The sequence below is a fragment of the Lissotriton vulgaris genome, chromosome 9 (assembly GCF_964263255.1).
Source record: "Lissotriton vulgaris chromosome 9, aLisVul1.2, whole genome shotgun sequence".
NCBI lineage: Eukaryota > Metazoa > Chordata > Amphibia > Caudata > Salamandridae > Lissotriton > Lissotriton vulgaris.
Window position 1 is genome coordinate 77911639 of NC_141697.1, and position 20920 is coordinate 77932558.

At 50.4% G+C, this 20920-nt stretch overlaps 1 protein-coding gene across 6 annotated transcripts in view; it reads left to right on the forward strand.

Annotated features, from left to right (window-relative positions):
- RBM25 (RNA binding motif protein 25) overlaps nt 1-20920 on the forward strand; it is a 370502-nt gene that overhangs the window by 263717 nt on the left and 85865 nt on the right. For all 6 annotated transcript variants that reach the window (XM_086937079.1, XM_086937080.1, XM_086937082.1 and 3 more), the window contains 2 exons: nt 9166-9523; nt 10639-10937. In XM_086937079.1, coding sequence (XP_086793205.1) covers nt 9166-9523; nt 10639-10937 — 657 coding nt within the window. The remainder of the gene's footprint in view (nt 1-9165; nt 9524-10638; nt 10938-20920) is intronic.

Genomic DNA, 20920 nt, shown 5'->3' on the forward strand with positions numbered 1-20920 from the left:
CTTTGCCGCCAGATATCCACACCCATTGTCCAAAGGCAATGCGATATGGATGAACTGGTCAAAACTATTTGCGTACGCTTTTCCTCCTCTCCCACTACTTCCATTAGTGGTACGCAAACTACAGCAACATTCCCTAACGCTCATCCTAATAGCTCCAACGTGGGCCAGACAACCGTGGTACACCACGCTGTTGCAGATGTCTGTAGTACCCCACCAAAAACTCAACCTATCTCTACGCCTATTAACGCAGAACCATGGAGAGATCAGACACCCGGACTCAGCTCAACCTAGCGATCTGGCTCCGGAGGTCATAGTTTGGTTACCTCAACCTTCCCCAAGAATGTATAAACTTTATCAAAGAAGCTAGACGCCCCACCACTAGAGCATGTTACGCTGCTAAGTGAAAACGGTTTGTCATAAACTGCCAGAATAACCAAATCTGAAAGAAACACGTTAGTGTTAGATTCCTTACCTTAGAATATCCCCAGGCGTCAGTCTGGATCCGGAAACTTTTGCGTAGCAGTACCCCTGCGCGTCGGTAGGCGTCTGCAGGCGTCCCCTGCGGCTCCGCGTCCGTCGTTGGCGTCGTGCGCCGTGATGACGTCGCTGGAGTATATAGACGCCGCCTCCGCGCGCTGACGTCAGTTCTTCTTTTTTTCCGCGCCAGCAAGCGCAGATCCGAAGAGCAGTACTCCGGTCTTTTGACCAACTTTGTTATAACTTTTATCTCTTTTTGGTGCCTGGTAGGATGCCCGGTTTCAAGAATTGTGACGGGTGTGACCGCACAATGTCGGTCACGGACCATCGCCGACTCTGTCTCCGGTGCCTGGGCCCCGACCACGACGTGGACGCCTGCGTCGACTGCCGGGCTCTCACTAACCAGGCTAGACGGGAGCGGTCCCGCAAGCTGCTTGAACTCCGGGTGTCGGCCCCGCGTCGGGAGCGGTCTCGGTCCGGCCGGAGGTCCAGGGAGCGTTCGAGGGAGCGGTCGCGGAGCCGTGCCGAGCGCTCCGGAAGTCGTCACCATTCGTCGGGCTCATCAGGTGAGAAACACAAGAAGTCTGGGCGTCGTCATCGTACCCCGACTCCCCCCCCCGACGCTCGCGCGACTTGGCCGGGGGTTCGGGTGAACCCAACTCCGCGGCCCCGCGAGAGTCGCCGGCGCGGCCTGCCCCATACCCTCCGGTCCCTGGGCACAGTGCGACGCCTGAGGAGATTGAGGCGTTCCTCATGGCCATGAGGGCGCTCAGTTCTCCGACGGGGCCTACGGCGCCTTCGGGCCCAGTGCTACCGTCCGGGGGCCCTGGCGGGTCGGGTGTCCCTGGCTCGACGCCATCGGGTGCTTCGGCCCCGGTGCCGCCGACGGCTCCGACCCCGGTGCCGCAAGGGCCTTCGGGGTCGACGCCGGCTGGCCTGCCGGCTGGTTCGGCGCCGATTTCCATCTGGGTTACCCCCGACGCCGCCCCCGCGCGGCGCTGGTTCTCCTGTGCAGGCTTCGGCCGGCGCCGGGGCGCCGGCTCCGGGCGGCGCCGTCCCCATTCCTTCCCCGAATCCGGACGCGGAGTCGGACCGGCGTCTATCGACGCCGGGCTCGACGCCGATGGGGCCTGTGAACCCCGAGGAGCCGGTCTACATCGTTGACTCAGAGTATGGAGATGATGAAGAGTACGGGGAAGGTTGGGAGGGGTTTGAGGACCCTCGCACGTGAGTGCCAGTATGACCCGGACTGGACAGGTGATTTGGGGGATGCCAGTGGTCTGGACGACTCTCCTAACCCTGGTTTTGTCTCTCCTCCTTCTGTGGAGTCGGTGGAGGGAGCTGCATATTCAGTGGTGCTGATGAGGGCTGCCAAGGCCTTACACCTTGAGCTCCCCGTCGCGGCCGTGAGGCCTAACCTCCTCACTGAGGTCTTCAAACCGCAGTCATGCCCACAGGAGCCACTGCTGCCGTTTAACGAATCCTTGTCAGACGTTCTGTTGGGCACGTGGTCCAGGCCCGCTTCAGGTTCGCCTGTTGATCGGAACGTGGCCAGACGCCACCGTCCTTGTCCGGACGACCCCAAATTCCTGTCCGCCCATCCCACTCCCGAGAGTCTGGTGATCCAGGCCTCTACCTCCCAGACCGCATTCCCGTCGGCCCCGCCCGATCGGGAATCCAAGAGGTATGACCAGTATGGTAAGAAGGTCTTCTCGTCCCTGAGTCTGGGACTGCGGTCTTGCAACACCGCATGCTTCTTGGGCCGCTACACCCACTCTGTGTGGGACACGGTCGCGGAAGTGCTGCCAGAATGCCCCATGGAGGTGCGGGCGAAGCTCGGCGAGGCTGTGGCTGAGGGCCGAGACGCAGCTAAATATTCCATACGGTGTGGTCTTGATACGACCGACTCGCTGGGCAGAGCTATGTTAACGACGGTGGCGATTCGTCGCCACGCCTGGCTGAGATCCGCCAACTTTTCGGCAGACGTCCAAAATGCCTTGATGGACATGCCGTTCAATGGCAGTCGCCTCTTTGGTGACAAGGCGGACCACGCGCTGGAACGCTTCAAGGACTCCATGGTCACGGCCAAGTCCTTGGGTCTTTCGACCCAGCGCCAGCAAACGTGTTCGTTTCGCCCCTTTCGTGGCCAAGGAAGGGGCGTCCCCACACGTGCTGCCAGCCACGCACCGCAACAATCTTTTCAACGCGGTGGCGGCCGTGGAAACCGCCGTGGAGGCGGTCGTGGTCAACGGCGGGGTCACGCCACACCTCCTCCTGCAGCATCTGCCTCCAAATCCTCCTAGTCCGTGCTTTCGGCCCATGTGACGCCAGTGGGTGGCAGGGTTCGCCATCACCACGCTCACTGGCGCACAATTACATCGGACAGGTGGGTGCTGCAACTCGTCCGAAGAGGCTACTCCCTCCCCTTCGAGACTGCTCCTCCAGCCATGCCACCGCAGAACTACCGTGTGTCGGGGGACCACTTGACACTTCTGCAGTAGGAAGTTACGGCCCTCTTGGCCAAGGGGGCCATCGAGCGCGTTCCTGGGCCAGAAGTAGGGCGTGGTTGCTATTCCCACTACTTTCTGGTACCCAAGAAGGACAAGGGGGCCTACGTCCTATCTTGGATCTAAGGAACGTCAACGGCTTCCTCCGGAAGGAGAAGTTCAAGATGTTGACGTTAGCTCAGGTCTTGGCTGCTCTAGACCCACAAGACTGGATGGTAGCGTTGGACTTGCAGTATGCGTATTTTCACATCCCCGTCCTGCCGGCCCACGGGCGTTACCTGCGGTTCACGGTAGGCCAGGAGCACTTTCAGTTTATCGTGCTTCCCTTCGGCCTTACCAGCGCCCCACGGGTGTTCACAAAGGTGATGGCGGTGGTCGCAGCCCATCTGCGCAGGTTAGGGGTTTCAGTCTTCCCCTACCTAGACGACTGGTTGTTGAAGGCGGGCTCGCCCCAGACAGTCGTCCACCACCTTCAGATGACGGCAGACCTCTTGCACGACCTGGGGTTCTCCATCAATGTGCCGAAATCACACCTGTGTCCCTCTCAAAAGCTCCTTTTCATCGGAGCGGTTCTGGACTCGGCGCAGTTTCGGGTTTATCCTCCGGAACGGCGGGTCCGGGATATACAGGCTTTGATTCCCATCTTTCAGCCGCTATCCCGGGTTTCGGTCAGGTTGACACTGCGGCTGCTGGGACTGATGGCTTCCTGCATCCTTCTGGTGCATCACGCCCGGTGGCGGATGCGGGCTCTGCAGTGGGACCTGAAGTTTCAGTGGGCCCAGCATCAGGGCAACTTGTCCGACCACGTCTTGATCTCGGAGGGCACTGCGAGACAACTGCAGTGGTGGCTTACGGACCGCGATTGGGTCAGAGGCAGATCCCTCTCCCTTCCCCAACCGGAGCACGTTGTCGTGACGGACGCGTCCCTCCAGGGCTGGGGTGGCCACTTGGGAGAGGCAGAGATCAGAGGCATCTGGTCTCCGGCGGAGTCCCGGCTCCATATCAACCTGTTGGAGCTGCGGGCGATTCGTCTAGCACTGAAGGCATTCCTCCCCTTTGTCAACGGGAGTGTAGTGCAGGTGTTCACCGACAACACCACCGCCATGTGGTACTGCAACAAACAGGGCGGAGTGGGGTCGTGGACCTTTTGCCAGGAGGCTCTGCGCCTCTGGCAGTGGCTGGAACGTCAGGGCGTGACTTTGACGGTTCAACACCTGGCAGGCTCTCTGAACGCCAGGGCGGACTAACTCAGCCGTCGGTGCTCGATGGATCACGAATGGCGTCTGAACTCGGACGTGGCGCAAGGCATCTTTCTGCAATGGTGAGAGCCTTGGTTAGATCTATTCGCCACAGAAGAGAACGCGCAATGTCATCAGTTCTGCACGTTGGAGTTTCCAAGACGGCACTCGCACGGCGACGCCTTTCGGCGCGAGTGGAGTTGCGGTCTGTTATACGCCTTTCCGCCTATACCACTTCTGCCCAGAGTGCTGAAGAAGATCAGGCGCGACCGGGCCCAAGTTATCCTTGTGGCTCCGGACTGGGCTCGAAGGTACTGGTATCCCGAGCTACTCAGCATGTCAGTCGGTCCCCCGATCCGCCTGCCCCTTCAGGAGGACCTTCTGTCGCAGCAGCAGGGGACGGTCCTCCACCCGAACCTGTCCAGTTTCCACCTCCATGCTTGGAGATTGAGCGGCGGCAGTTGAGGCCATTTGACTTGCCTCCTGAAGTCTGTGACGTAATTCTGGCAGCCAGGCGTCCCTCCACTAAGTCGGTATACGCCTGTCGGTGGAACAGATTTGTGGCATGGTGCACAGCAAAGGCTGTGGATCCTCTTTCTGCCCCTCTTTCCGAGGTTCTTCTGTTTCTTCTTTCTCTTGCCCAGCAGGGCTCTGCTCTGGGCACTATCAAGGGCTACCTTTCTGCTCTTTCAGCCTTTCTGAGGCTTCCTGATCAGCCTTCTTTGTTCAAGTCCCCGATTGTAACGAGATTCTTGAAAGCCATCACACACATGTATCCACCTGTTCCGTTTGTGATGCCTCAGTGGGACTTGAACCTGGTTCTTACCTTTCTGATGTGTGCTCCCTTTGAGCCCCTTCATTCTTGTCCTCTTCGTCTCCTGACTTTGAAGACTGCTTTCCTGGTTGCCATCACCTCTGCCAGGAGAGTGAGTGAGCTCCAGGCCCTTTCTGTCCAACCTCCTTTCCTGTCCATTCATCCTGACAAGGTGGTTCTAAGGACTAGACCTTCTTTCCTGCCCAAAGTAGTTTCTGCTTTTCACATCGGGCAGTCCATCACCCTCCCTTCCTTCTTCCCGCCTCCGCATCCTTCAAAGGATGAAGAGCGGCTCCATCGTCTGGACCCAAAACGTGCGCTTTCATTTTATATGGATTGCACACGCCAGTTCCGGGTGGATGACCAACTGTTTGTTGGCTACGTGGGTGCGAAGAAGGGACGGGCGGTGTGTAAACGAACCATCTCTCGGTGGGTCGTTCTGTGCATCAAAGCGTGCTACTCTTTGGCTCGGAAGGAGCCTCCTGTTGGGCTGAGGGCCCATTCCACTCGGGCCACGGCTGCTAATACTGCCCTGGGCCGGGGAGTCCCTTTGCAGGACATTTGCCAGGCGGCTACGTGGGCCTCGCTGCATACCTTTGCGAGGCACTACTGCCTGGACAGTCAAGTCCGGAGGGATGGCTTCTTTGGCCGTTCTGTCCTCCAGGACTTTCTGGTGTAGGAATGTATTGGTTCGCAGACCCACCACCGGGGTTGGTATTGCTGGGGTATCTATTCTAAGGTAAGGAATCTAACACTAACGTGTTTCTTTCAGATGAACAAGTTACTTACCTTCGGTAACGATATATCTGTAAGAAACATTAGTTAGTGTTAGATTCCTTACCGAACCCACCCATCCTCCCCGTTCTGCGAACTGATACCTAGGGTTAAGGACATCCCTTTCAGGGCCCTAGTTTCAAATGGCACCAGTGTTGGTTCTCTCATGGCTCTGCGTTTTCTGGCGCGGAAAAGCTGTGTACAAAGAACTGACGTCAGCGCGCGGAGGCGGCGTCTATATACTCCAGCGACGTCATCACGGCGCACGACGCCAACGACGAACGCGGAGCCGCAGGGGACGCCTGCAGACGACGCCTACCGGCGCGCAGGGGTACTGCTATGCAAAAGTTTCCGGATCCAGACTGACGCCTGGGGATATTCTAAGGTAAGGAATCTAACACTAACTAATGTTTCTTACAGATATATCGTTACCGAAGGTAAGTAACTTGTTCATTAATCCTCTAGACATGTCGATACAACACCTCATTGGATATTTGTTTCACCTTCAAAAATGTAACTTAGCCTACACATCTATCAGGTTACACCTGGCAGCTATTACGGCATACTTGCAAAATAGGCAACATCTATCTCTTTTTAGAGTGCCAGCAATTAAAGCTTTCATGGAAGGACTCAAAAGAATAATTCCTTCCCAGACACCACCTGCACCAATGTGGAATCTAAATGTGGTTCTCACAAGGTTAATCGGACCTCCCTTTGAACCATTACATAAAAGCGAATTGCAATTTCTAACCTGGAAAGTAGCTTTCCTAGTAGCCATTACGTCTTAGAAGGGTTAGTGAACTACAAGTATTTACCATTCAGGAACCCTTTCTGCAAATGCATCCTAACAGTGGTTCTTCATACTAATCCAAAAGTCATTTCCCCTTTTCATCTGAATCAATCTGTTGAGCTGCCCGTATTTTTCTCGCAGCCTCAAACAGTCGCAGAAAGAGCTCTAAACACTTGATGTCAAAAGAGCATTACTGTACTACATTGAAAGAAAACAAACTTTTCGTAAGACAAAGCAACTTTTTGTCTTTCTCACCGCCACATAAAGGCAATCCCATTTCAAAGTCAGGGATCGCTAGGTGGATTGTTAAATGTATACAAATGTTATCAAAAAGCAAAACGCACATTAACAATCCCACCAAAAGCCCATTCTACCAGGAAGATTGGGGCTTCAATGGCATTCTTAGGAAATATTCCCCTAGATGACATATGCAAAGCAGCCACATGGTCTACACCGCACACATTCACAAAGCATCACTGTGTAGATGTGCAAACTAAACAACAAGCCACTGTGGGCCAGGCTGTACTAAAAACTCTGTTACAAACAACTGCAACAGATACTGGTGGTCGCCGCTAGGTGTGGGAACTGCTATGTAATGTATTCATAGTGTGCAATCTGCAGCTCATATGCCTCGAACGGAAAATGCTACTTACCAGTATGCATCTGTACTTGGCATGTAGTGCTGCAGAGTTGCACACGCCCACCTGCCTCCCCGGCTACCTTTATCTGTTCCAGTATTATCTTAATTAGATACATATTACATGGACATCACTATCTCTTATACAGCTCCATCACTTCCCTAATGGCGAAAAACAATCTGGGGATGGAGCCGATGACCATGCCCAGTATCGTCCAAAGGAGGAGTCACCTATCCCGTGACTTCCAAAGACTTTTCTACAAAACAAACTGCAAACATCCGGGCCCAACACTAGGTGGCAATCTATGCATAGTGTGCAACTCTGCAGCGCTACATGCCAAGAACAGATGCATACTGGTGAGTAGCATTTTCCCTTCAAGCTCTGGGGAATGCCAACAATAGAGCTATTTTTAACAATAGGTAACAGAAAATGCCAACTCTTCTCCAGGTTACAACACCACCAGTCAAATGGAAATGTTACTAAATTGGCCAGGGAGGTTTGCCTACGCTTTCCCCCCGATCCCTTTATTACAGAGTACTGGAAGAAGCCAGGTAACCAGGAATTAACTTAATCCTCATAGCCCCTCAATGGGCTAGACAAGTCTGGTACTCAAACCTACTCGAGCTGTCCATAGGACAAATGATCAAGATCAAGGAAGAACAAGACTGTCTCACAATGCAAAAAGGACAAGTGTTCCACCCGGAACCAGCAACTCTCCCCCTAGCAGCCTGGGTCCTGAATATATAGAATTTGGGCACCTAAACGTACCCCAAACGTGGTTAGGAAATTTCATCAAAGCATTCAGTTATCAGTTTTTTTCTTTCTGTAACCCGCAAACACTGCTGGAGAGGCGCTTGCATACACTTCATGTAAGGAGAGCAGAAGACTAAACTGTTTCTTAAAGGGAACCAATTGTTCATCTCACATGCTAAAACCAGCAAGGGTTCACCTGTTACAAAGGGAACAATCGCACAATGAATTGAGATCACCTTTCAAACATGCTACTCAACTGGAAAGCCTATAACCCTATGCCCAAAGGCGCATTCAACAAGGATGAAGGGTGCAACCCTAGGCTTTATGACAAATGTACCAATACACAATATATTAGCAGCTGCAACATGGACATCTCCACGCTCCTTTACCAAACACTATTGTGTGGCTATATAAACGACAAATAAGGCTCTAATGGGATAGAAAGTACTTTAACGCCCGTTTGAGATCTCTCCCTCATCTCACCCCTACTATCCCAAGAAGGAGAAAACCACTATATAGCCTAATGCAGGTCGTGTGAGAATCCAGAAAAAGATTCATGCTGCCAAACTAAATGGTTACTTACCAGTTGGAGTAGTTTTGCAGGTTGAGTTTTCTTGATTCACATGTGACCCACCCACCTCCCCAGAAATGAGATCAGCAAACAGGTCGGAAGGAGGTCTCGTATAGGAAAGAGAAAAGTTATAAGAGAAAGAAAACAAAATCAACAACAAAAAGAAAAAAAATCTAGCAATGTCTACCAAGCACAGTAACATCGGGGGCGCTGTTTGACTTCACTTGGACACAAAATGGTGGTCGTCGACACCCACAAAAAAAAGAACAAAATCATTCCAGACTAAATGGCAGAAAAAATGCATTGCATGTGAATCCAGAAAACTCTTCGAGCTGCAAAACTACTCTTAGGCTGGTAAGTAACCAATCCGTTTTGAGTTGTGGTGATCCATCTGCTGCCTGGTGGAAATTCACATGGTAAGGAATCTGTTTAAGTATCCACCAGAAAGTGTTACCAAAGTAATTTGTTCAGTTTTATGTTAAGCAGAATATTCGTATAGCACCAAACTCCTGAAGGATTTTTTAATTCTTAGGGGCTCACAAACTGATATTTGGTTAAATGATCTAATTGACTCAGGTTAATAACTTGATTTTATCACTGTAGATGGAAGAAGAGGCTGAAAGACGCAGACAGCCTCCAGTAAAACATCAACCAGTGCAGCAGCTGCATCAACTGCCGCCAGCACCAGAATCTGAGGAAGAGGAAGAAGAAAAGTCTGAGATGGAAGAAAGAAGGGAAGAACTTATTCAGGAGGAAGAAGAGCCAGAGCAAAGACCCTGCCTTAAACCTACCATGCGGCCCATCAGTTCAGCCCCATCAGTTTCTTCTGCCAGTGGCAATGCCACCCCCAACACCCCTGGAGATGAATCTCCTTGTGGTATCATCATACCTCATGAAAACTCACCAGACCAACAGCAACCAGAGGAACATAGACCAAAAATAGGTCTCAGCCTCAAATTGGGTAAAACTTTCTTTTGCTTCTAGTTTTTTCCCCGCAGTTCTCTCTAATCTTTATATTCTCAACTTCATTTAGACTGTTCACTTCCATTCACCCCCCTGAATATTCCTCAGCTTACTTAAGGCTCCAGGGTAAAATAACTCAAAATGGCTTTTACTCTGGCTTCTAGCAAAGTAAAACTTCCTTTTTGAGAAAACTGTCTAAAAATAGTAGCAGACATAAGTGTCCCCCCCCAGTGCTTCCATTACATTCAGAATGACTTGTGGGGCATGTATGTTGCTTGGATGTCCGTGCTACCTGGAGTCTGTAAACTCCATATGATAGGGGAAAAAATTATTGGCTGAACTGTTATCCAAGTTTACTGAAGAATGCATTTATTGAATTGGTTAGCGGTTCATAGTTTTTAGCATCAAAACTGAGGGCTACTTTTAGGTAGCCAATAAATGAAAGGCAGCAAATTGAATTTAGTATAGTAACTTACATTTTATGAACACCCTATCGTCCCATTTGGGCATTGTTTTAGTTTAGCATTTATTTGGAGATGGTGTTATGGTTCGACTTGAAGATTGTTGCTTGTTCTGAATTAAAAACACTTCTAAAGAACCGTATTAGCTATCCACTTACCTGTCACTGCTACTGTTTTTTCTGCAATACACACCGCCTACCTCTATCCTGTCCGTTTTCTTCTGCGGGCTTCTTCCTAGATGGACTTACCAAAAGATTGTGATCCTTTTCCCAATTAATGGAAACCGAAATGTACATTTTCACATGTTTCTTTAGTCTGTTGGGCTTGGAGACAATCTGTGGTGGGGCAAAGGAATGGTGAAGACTTGTGCTTTTGTTACAGCTAGATGGGTACTGGCAAACAAGAGTTACTTTGCTCTTTGTGCCAGATGGTTCATTGTATTTAGATGTGGGAACCTCAGGTATAACTTGCATTCATATTCCTGGTCCAGCATTCCTCTTCTCTCGAATTCCCCTTTTTTTCCCTTCTCCTGTGCCCATCTTGTGTATTAATGTGAATTTGCATTAGACATATTTTTTGTCAGGGCGTCATCCAGACCTTTGCTTTTCAAAGCAATCAATAGTGCTCTCATTGATCTATTTCTTTTCTTTAGGTGCATCAAATAGTCCCAGCCAAACCAATGCTGTTAAGAGAAAGAAACTTCCTGTTGACAGTGTTTTTAATAAATTTGAAGATGAGGACAACGATGAAGCTCCCAGAAAAAGAAAACTGGTACCCCTGGATTATGGAGAAGATGGAGATGAAAAAGGAGCGGCAGCTGCAGCAGCAGCAGCCAAGGGAAACGTAAACACTGAAGAAAAACGAAAACACATAAAGAGCCTTATTGAAAAGATTCCAACTGCCAAACCTGAACTGTTTGCATATCCTCTTGACTGGTCCATTGTTGACACAGTGAGTACCAGGGAAGTTAAATTGTATTTTTTTTTTTAGCATACGAAAGTGGGAGGTTTGAAAATTCAGGTTTTAGCCAGGAGTTTGGGTTAGAATCTGTGTAACACTTTAGCTAACCGTTAATTACTGGAATGTCCATAGATGACAATTTTCCAAAAGGGCTTTATTGCAGGTAAGTGAAATATTCTACACATTCCTATAGAGAAGGACAAATGTCTAGCACTCTTGGGCCAGTATGACATTAGTGTGCTGATCTCTCACTCAAATTTATAGTAAGTGAAATTCTATAGAGGGCATTTTGGTTGTACTGTGCTCAATGAAGAACAGCCAAGGAAGGATTTAAAGTTGAAATAGAGTGAATATACATATTGCTCTCGTTAGTCAGTGGCTGAGATTGCAGGCTGGGTGTTTAAAAAACAAACCTTCTGTGCTTTTTTTTGTTGTACCGATATGAACCTAGAAACCCAAAAAATCTCCATCCAAAGAAATGAAAGGGCCACCCTACAGAAAGCTTTGTGTACATTTTGTTTATACTGCTGCTATTCCTAGCATCATATCCATGGGGATAGAGGGAGTCTGTGTCTGATCATGGATGTCCAGTGTCTGGGGCAGTGATTGTAAAGAAAGAAAGGTGCCCCAACTATTTATCCTAAATCGGGGTAAGTCAAGCAATTGTACATATATATTTAGGAAAAACAATTATCTATGGACCTAAACACATTAACATATACCACCAACTCCCATTCTTCCATATGTCTGGGGCAGTTACTGCAGTAGACATAGGACTCTCAGGCAAGGAGGCTAGCTTGGGCTCCAGTACCACCGCTTTAATCTATCTTCAGCATGTCGCGAGGAGGGGCCTACAACTGCTGGGTTTTGTCCAGATGTTCCAGTGCTTTGACACTCAAGGTCATGAATAACCACAGGGGGAACCAAGGAGTCCAGTGACCAGTTGGATTCTTGCCAAGAGTAGCTTAACTGCAGTTCGAGGCATGTGGGCTGCTGAATTCATATCTTGTGCATAGATCGCCGCCTAGTGTTGGGTCCGGATGATTGCACATTGTTGTCCTGGAAGAGTCTTCGAAGTATCACAAGATAGGTGGCTCCTCCCTGGACTACAGTGCGCATGGACATCCTCCATCTTCAGATTGTTTTTTTCCGCCATTGGGTTCGGATGTACTTTCTTGACTGAAGTTCGGAATAGATATAAAACACTTTTCGCAAGGCCAAAAGGCCTTCGGGGCGTCGGTATTGTCTCTCGTTCGGTGCCCAGTACTTGATCCAGTTCTTCGAACAGGACGTCGAAGGCCTTTTGCCTTTTTCAACACCTAAGGCCCCGTCAACGATCGACGATGGAACGGAGCCCGTTCAAGAGATGCCCCGTCTGCAACTCAAAATACCCTCACATTGATGTGCACCCAGTGTGCAATAAATGCCTATCCCCGGACCACGACGAGGCCAGCTGCATGGCCTTTTCCAAGTTCCGGTCAAAGAAGACACTTCGGCTTCGATGCGCCACATGGCAGTTGGCGCAGAAAACAGCCCCCGAGCCGGAGAACATCTTCGAGGCTGATGACGGCGAGGGCGTCTGAGGAGGATCCTGACCAGCAGTCGGACCCTGAGTCGGAGCAAGACTCAAACTATAATGTGGACGAAGAAGAAGACTATGTCCATGAGGAAGACATTGTCGAGGTAGGAGAAGACGCAGAAGCCATCGGAGCGGTCTATGACGACTCGAGCGATGAGCAAGGCCCATCCGCAGTCGCGGGGCCCAATACTGACACTGTACTCTCTAAGGCTCAGGTCGAGGCATCGCCGGAAGCCCTTAGCCAAGGTCTTAACCCGCATTCTATAGCCCCGCGTCAAGGCCCGGCTAAGAATACTTCTACAGAGCCATCGGTCGATCAGCCACTTTCAGCGGTGAAACCGAAACCGACCGATGCTAAATCGAAACTGCTAAAGACAGTCCTCGAATCGACAGCCTCGGATTAGTCGGCTCCAATCAAATCTAAAAGTGTCATCAACCCTTCGGGGTCACAAGGGGGCGTTGTCTCTAAAACCGGGGCGCCGAAGCCTGTCTCTACCGTCAGGCACGTCGCGCAGACGCTGTCGACGTCCACGTCCAAAGATGGCGACACTGGCCTCAAGGCGAAGAAGGCTATCGATCCGAAACTTCCAGCCTCCAAGCCAATATTGAGTAAAGCCTTCGAGTCGAAGAGTACACCGGACCCAAAACAGAATGTCGTGTCGAAGCAAAAGCGCGTACCTGTTGCGCACCGAGAGCTCGAGTTCGACGCAGGGCCGCAAGCAACCCAGTGATCAGACTAAGTCGGTTGAATCGAAGACGGCGACACCCTCAAGAATCGTCGGTTTGTCTCCAATTCTTACGCCACCAATTAAGTATGGACTGCCCCCGACCGCATGACCAAAAACGTTCGAGCCACAAAAGGGCACAGACACCACCAAAAAAGTGTTGGTGGTTTCGAGGACTCAGACCGTTGAGGAGGATGTGGTGTTCCAAGCACCCTCCTATGACAATCAGTCAAAACTGTTCATCGACTCGGATTCTGGCAGACTCACCATTTACAAACGGAAAATCATTCCAGAAAATCCTTTAGTCATACAAAATCCCTCTAAAAAGAAAAAGGGACTCGGCCACCTCACCTGTTCTTTTTGAACCTGTGGAGTCCTATGGACAAGACTATGCCTATTCTCCCACACGCATCAATGAGGATATGGGGGAGGGATACAATGAGGATGACTTTACTTATCCTGCTGACACAGATCAGGATGAACATCAACCCTGGACTGACCCTGTTGACCCTGGTGAGCCACACACCACGCCTGACACTCAGTCCTACACCGTCAAAACCTCGCCTACTGAAGATACTGCTGCGTTTAACGCATTGATTGAAAGGGCAGCCAAGAACCATGACGTGGAAATGCATGCTGACCCAGTAGAGGAGGACTTTTTGTTTGATACTTTCTCAACTTCGGAAAGATCAGTAAAAACATTGCCTATGCTAAAGGGTGTCCTTAAACACGCTACTGACATTTTCAAGGAGACCACAAGGGCAAGGGTTGTAAACCCAAGGATTGAAAGGAAGTACCGGCCTGCGCCTGTGGACCCTACGTACATCAAAGGCCAGCTCCCATTGGATTTCCTTGTGGTGGCTAATGCTCGTAAAAGAGCAAACTCTCAAACAAGTGGTGATGCTCCCCCTCCGGACAAAGAATCCAAAATCTTAGAAGCATCTGGCAAACGAGTAGCGGCTCAAGCGGCAAATATTTCTCTAATACACAGGCCCTATTAGCCAGATATGATAGGGCACATTATGACACGTTAGAGCAGCTACTACAACACCTGCCTGAGGCTTATAAGGAAGGAGCAGAAATGCTGATAGGAGGGGAAGTTGATTTCCAATGCATCCATCAAGTGTGCGCTCGATGCAACAGACACAGCAGCAAGGGCCATCAACACTAGTGTGATGCTTAGAAGGCATGCCTGGCTACGCATCTCTTGTTTTAAGCCAGAGATACAAACAACTTTACTCAACCAGCCGGTTAACCCTGACTTTCTCTTTGGTCCTGATGTAGGCACGACCCTTGAAAAAATTAAAAAAGACCCTGACAGCAAAATCTATGGGAGCTCTGCAGTCACAACAGTTCAGGGGCGGTTCCTTTCGTCGCTCTGGTAACAGGGGAGCCTCTAGATGTCAAGCATCACAGCAAGCCCAATACAACAAAGGGGGCACGCAGACCACCTATAACAAGAACAATAGGGGTGGATATCGTGGGAACAGCATCAAAGGCAGAGGACGCTGAAATAATAATGCCAGATCCTCCGCCACCAATAAACAGTGACGTCTTGTAACTGCCCCCAGACCATATAACACCGGTCGGGGGAAGACTTCAGCAGTTCCTGTCAGTCTGGGAAGGCATTACCACAGACAGGTGGGTGAGAGACCTTATCCAATACGGCTATTGTCTAGAACTAACCTCCACTCCACCCAACATACCCCCAAGACACCGTCCTATGTCCGCAGAGCACATGCACTTATTGCAGCATGAAGTACTCTGCATGCTGCAAAAAGGGGCCATAGAACTCGTGCCTTTAGGGAGGGGGTGTACTCACTGTACTTCTTAATCCCAAAGAAGGACGGGTCTCTCAGGCCCATTCTAGACCTCAGACCCCTGAACCAGTACATCTTGTCAGAACATTTTCACATGCTAACTTTACAGCAGGTTCTACCATTGCTCAGTCAGGGGGACTTCCTAGCAACCCTAGACCTAAAGGATGCATATTTCCACATTCCCATTCACCCAGGACACAGGAAATATCTCAGGTTCACCATAAACAACCAGCATTACCAGTTCAAGGTCCTGCCTTTCGGGGTCACTACTGCCCCCAGGGTGTTCACCAAGTGCTTGGCGACAGTGGCTGCGCACCTTCGGAGACAACACATCCATGTCTATCCTTACCTGGACGACTGGCTTGTCTAAGCAAAGTCAGCCCAGCAATGTGCCAGCCACATGTCCCGCACGATTCACCTCCTACAGTCTGGGATTCTCATTGAATTACACAAAATCACATCTTCAACCCGCACATGTACAACAGTACCTAGGTGCAACAATAAACACTCTGACAGCAACAGCGCAACCAAACTCTGCCAGAGTCAACAGCATGCAATTGCTAATTCAAAAATTCAAGCCCCAACACTCACTCCCAGCTCAGGTATTTATGCAGCTGATAGGCATGATGGCCTCCTGCATCTTCATAGTCCCTCACGCGAGGCTACACATGCGTCCGCTTCAGGAGTGCTTGGCACAACAGTGGAACCAGGCTCAGGGACAGCTGAAAGACCTAGTGTTGGTGACCGGTCGTGCATACAACTCTCTGCATTGGTGGAACACACAAAACCTTTGCAGGGGACGACCGTTCCAAGAGCCTGTACCACAGATAGTGCTGACAATGAACACCTCTCTCCAGGGCTGGGGAGCACATGTCCTCCACTATACAGTGCAGGGACTATGGACGTCGCAGCAGCAAAAGATGCATATCAATCTGTTGGAGCTGATGGCAATCTTCATGGCGATGAAGGCGTTCAAATTGCATCTGTGCAACAAAGTCGTGCTGATCCGGACGGACAACAGGACTGCCATGTATTACATCCAAAAGCAGGGAGGCACTCACTCTCCACAATTGTCTCATCTAGCCCAGAGCATGTGGAAGTGGGCCATTCAAAGAAACATGTTACTCATGGCGGAACATCTCCCAGGCAAGGACAACCAGATGGCGGACCTGCTCAGCAGACACAGCCATCAGATGCATGAGTGGGAGATGCACCCCTCGGTGCTACAACCATATTTCCAGCAGTGGGGTCAGCCAGAGATAGACCTATTCGCCACAAAGGAAAACTCAAAATGCCAATCCTTCGCCGCCACGTTCCCACACCTGCAGTCTCAGGGCAATGCGATATGGATGAACTGGTCAGGCAGGTTTGCGTAAGCTTTCCCCCCAGCACCGCTCATACCGCTAGTGGCACGCAAACTGCGACAGCACTCCATGACGCTCATCCTGGTTGCTCTAACATGGGCAAGGCAGGCGTGGTACACCACGTTCCTAGAACTTTCAGTTGTGCCTCACCAACGACTGCGCCTCACGCCCAGTCTCCTCACTCAGAGCCATGGAGACATTCAGCACCCAGATCCGCAACAGTTGAGCCTTGCAATATGGCTCCTGAGGTCATAGTTTGGCTACCTCAATTTGCCCCCTGACTGTATGAACATCATCAAGGAGGCAAGAAGACCTACAACCAGAGCATGCTATGCGGCCAAATGGAAGCGATTTGTCATTTACTGTTCCAATAATGACATAAATCCACTAGATGCGTTCACGCAAAACTTTGTTATTTGTTGCATCTATACAAATGCAATCTAGCATATAGTTCCATCAGGATACATTTGGCTGGGATGGCAGCTTATCTTCAAAACAGACAGCATCTTTCTCTTTTCAGAGTGCCAGCCATTAAAGCCTTTTTGGAAGGTCTCAAAAGGGTGATTCCTCCCAGGCACCCTCCTTCACCTGTCTGGAACCTGAACATAGTTCTCACCAGACTAATGGGACCTCCCTTTGAACCTCTTCACTCTTGTGAGATACAGTTTCTTACATGGAAAGTGGCTTTTCTAGTTGCAATCACGTCGCTAAGAAGAGTTAGTGAGCTTCAAGCCATAACTATTCAAGAGCCTTTCATACAGATTCATGCTAATAGGGTAGTGCTACGTACTGTGAGAAGGTGGCCTGATATGCAGTGCTCACTATTCTAGTGAACACTATGTATCAGTCCAGCAACCCTTATTGATGATTGGTTGTAAGTCAACCTTATAGACCAGCTATCCTAGTAGCGTGGATACGAGCAGTCTAAGGCTAAAGACTCGAGAGGGCGTGTTAAGCCAGCTGTTTACCACACATATACCCCTTGAATACCAAGTGAAAGGACACCACACAAGTGTTATGAAAATAAACAAGATATTTATTAAGAATCACAACAGCCCTGTACTCTTTATGAGGACAGGGTACTAAGCACAAACCAAAACTCTTACAAAAATACTTAAGTTAGCACAGTATATACAAATGCCCGAGGGGCACGGAAAACCATATACTCTGAAAGTGGAATGCGAAATTCCTAGCAGGTAAGTACAGTACTAATAGCTTTTGGAATCGCTAGGACTTGACTAGGGAATCGTTAGATTACTTCTAGGAGGCCTAGGGGACTCGGGTGCAGTGTGTGCACTCTCACGCGAGATGCGGACAAAAGTCTATGGTAGCTAGGAATTAGAAAGTTAGTGTTCTCGGGCGAACCCGACCTGGTAGGGAGAAAACGAAAGTAGATTCTGACCCTTGGATAGTGAGGCTATGCTGGGGCACCGAAATGCCGAAGTTACCTAGCCCAGGGGCTGCAGCTGCATAGGTCTGAAAAGACGTCGGGAATCCTCGTAGACGGACCAGGAGCCGGAAGAAAAGATGCTGGCCGGTGACCAGTGAAGAAAGTTCAGTTGGATCCAAGCCTGGATCTCGAAGATAGATGACACCTGAAAGCAGAGGGGACCAAGTTCGAGACTACTAGCCAGTAGTCAGTGGGCACCAGGAGGGCACCGGATGGTAGCCACCTCGACAAGGTGAGTGGGTGACGCTTGACTCGAAGATCTCACGGACCAGGAGGCGTTGTCGGCGACCAGGATGGAGGATCGAGCTGTCCCACGAAGGGGGAAGCTGTCGGCGTCGCACAAAGCCTTGGCAAATTCAAGCCCACGCGGTGGACCTAAAATGGCGTCTGGAGTGGACCAGGAGGGTCCGGGGTGCCTCTCTTGAAAAAGGAAGCAAGGGCCAGCCTGGAGCAACCAGACCAGCAGTCGTGAAGTCGTTGGGCGTCGTTTAGAAGGCCACAAGCCAGCCGGCTAGTAGCCAAACAACGCGGTGCACAGCAAACAGCAGAAGGGCCCCACGCCGATCGTGGAGATGCAGGGGGGCTGGTCTTGGGTGCTGGAGCTGCGCAGGGTCGGGGCTTCTCGGACCCCAAAGCACTCACCAGTGGAGGACACGGTGGGCTTGCAGTAAAGATGTCGTGCACAGTAAAGATGTCGTGCAGTCTTGGCGATCGTCGGTCCCTTGAGGTCTCGTCGCACTCACGGTTCTCAGCTTGGCTGTAGAGGTGAGTAGAGGTCAGAGGTGCCAGGGAAGCCGGGTCTCGTCGAGCTGGGTCGTCGGATTCGTGATGAAGGACTTGCAGCAGACCGCAGTGTTCTTTAGGATGGTGCCCGCTTGATGCAGGGTGACTACTCCTTAGCCACAAGGGAGAATCTTGAAGAAGAAATCGTGAAGTCCTTTCGAAGAAAGTGGTATCTTGATTCCAAAGATGATCCGATTTGAACAGGGGGCCCGCTCCTATCTTTATACTAAAAAAGGGGGCTGACCCGGTGACTAGGTCCTGCCTATGGGTGGGACTAGGTGGGGGGTGGTTACACCCCTCAGCCATGCCGGACTTCCCCAGGCCAGGGGCTGGTGTGCCCCTGGAACTGGTTCAGACCGGCCTATGCGTAGTGAGCACCGGGGTGCCACTCAGCAGTCACCTTCCTGTAAAGCCCTGCCTACCCAGGATACACAAAACCATGTCTGGGACGGTGCTAGCACCGCCCCTGACAGGAAACCCTTTGTCCAGGCTCCCCTCGCTGGAAGGACTCCCAGCTGCAGGGGGTCAGACTTGTGTCTGTGGTGGCAGCATCCATTTTGTGGAGCTGAGGCTTCAGTTAACTTTAACCGGGGTTCACAGTTACATACATGTCGTGTCCCTCTAGAAGGGTGGAATGCTAACCCCGTCGCCAGAATTGGCGAGGGGTTAGTATTCCAATTCGTATGACACCTTACTCGACATGTTTTGATAAAGCAATACCAAAGATAGCATTTAACCGCGAGGATTATAATGCACTTAAGAGTATATGGTATGCGATATCATGGAACAGCTATTAGGACTTGATTCCGTAAGCTGCAGACAGGCTCAGCTCATGCCAGAGCACCATCTCACACGATTCCAAGCACTCTGCCTTCAGGATTGTCAAGGCCTGCCATAGGAGTGACTGATAGGAATCTGTGTGTCCATTTTAGGGTTAGGTATAGGTATACTACACCTACAGCAAAGGGTGATTACACGACTTTGCCCCAGCTGTCATGCAGCCAGTTGTGTCAAATTTAGGAGGCCAGCCAGGGGTGGCATAATACATGCTGCAGCCCCTGGCAGCCCTGGGTACACCTATGCCCTGAGTTACAGGGTCTGATAAGGTGGCCCAGTACCAATTGGAAATGTACCTAGGGTACATGGAATCCATTTTTAAGAGAGAGCAGTAGGCCTGGGGTCCTGATTGGCAGGATCCCAGGTCGACTATGTCCAAAACCAGCTAAAACACAGGGCAAAAAGTTGGGGGCAACCATAGTCAGGATGTACCTTCCTACACGTACCAACCCTAAGTTCATGCCTAAGGTAGTATCGCAGTTCCATATTAATCAAACCATAGAACTGCCCGTTTTCTTCCCAAATCCAGATTCAGTGGCAGACCGAGCACTGCACACATTAGATGTTAAAAGAGCTCTCCTGTATTACATAGACAGGACGAAAGATTTCAGGAAGACTAAGCAACTGTTTGTTGCCTTCTCTCCTCAACACAAAGGCAACCCCATTTCCAAATCCGGTATGGCTAGATGGATTGTTAAGTGCATACAGATGTTATCAAAAGGCTAAACGCACATTAACAGTTCCCCCAAGAGCGCATTCCACACGCAAGTTAGGGGCATCCATGGCTTTCCCAGGTAACATTCCTCTATAGGATATATGTAGAGCAGCCACATGGACCACCATACATACATTTACCAAACACTACTGCGTAGATGTACACTCCAAACAGCAAGCTGCTGTAGGACAGGCTGTTCTCAGAACTCTTTTTCAGACTGCTGCAGCTGGCACGGGCAACCACCGCTAGGAGGTAACTGCTATTTATTCTATGCACAAGATATGAATTCAGCAGCCGGCATGCCTCGAACGGAATATGCTACTTACCAGTATGCATCTGTTCTTGGCATGTAGGGCTGCTGACATTCAGATCGCCCGCCCTCCTCCCCGGTGCCTGTCGCATCTGTAGCACTCAGAATCATTCTCAGGCAGGGTCATCAATTACTGTATTACACTCCATCTCTGCCACAATGGCGAAAAACAATCTGAAGATGGAGAGGATGCCCAAGCGCACTGTAGTCCAGGGGAGGAGCCACCTATCTCGTGATACTTCGAAGACTCTTCCAGGACAACAATGTGCAATCATCCGGACCCAACACTAGGCGGCGATCTATGCACAAGATATGAATGTCAGCAGCCCTACATGCCAAGAACAGATGCATACTGGTAAGTAGCATATTCGGGTTTCTCAAACTACAACAG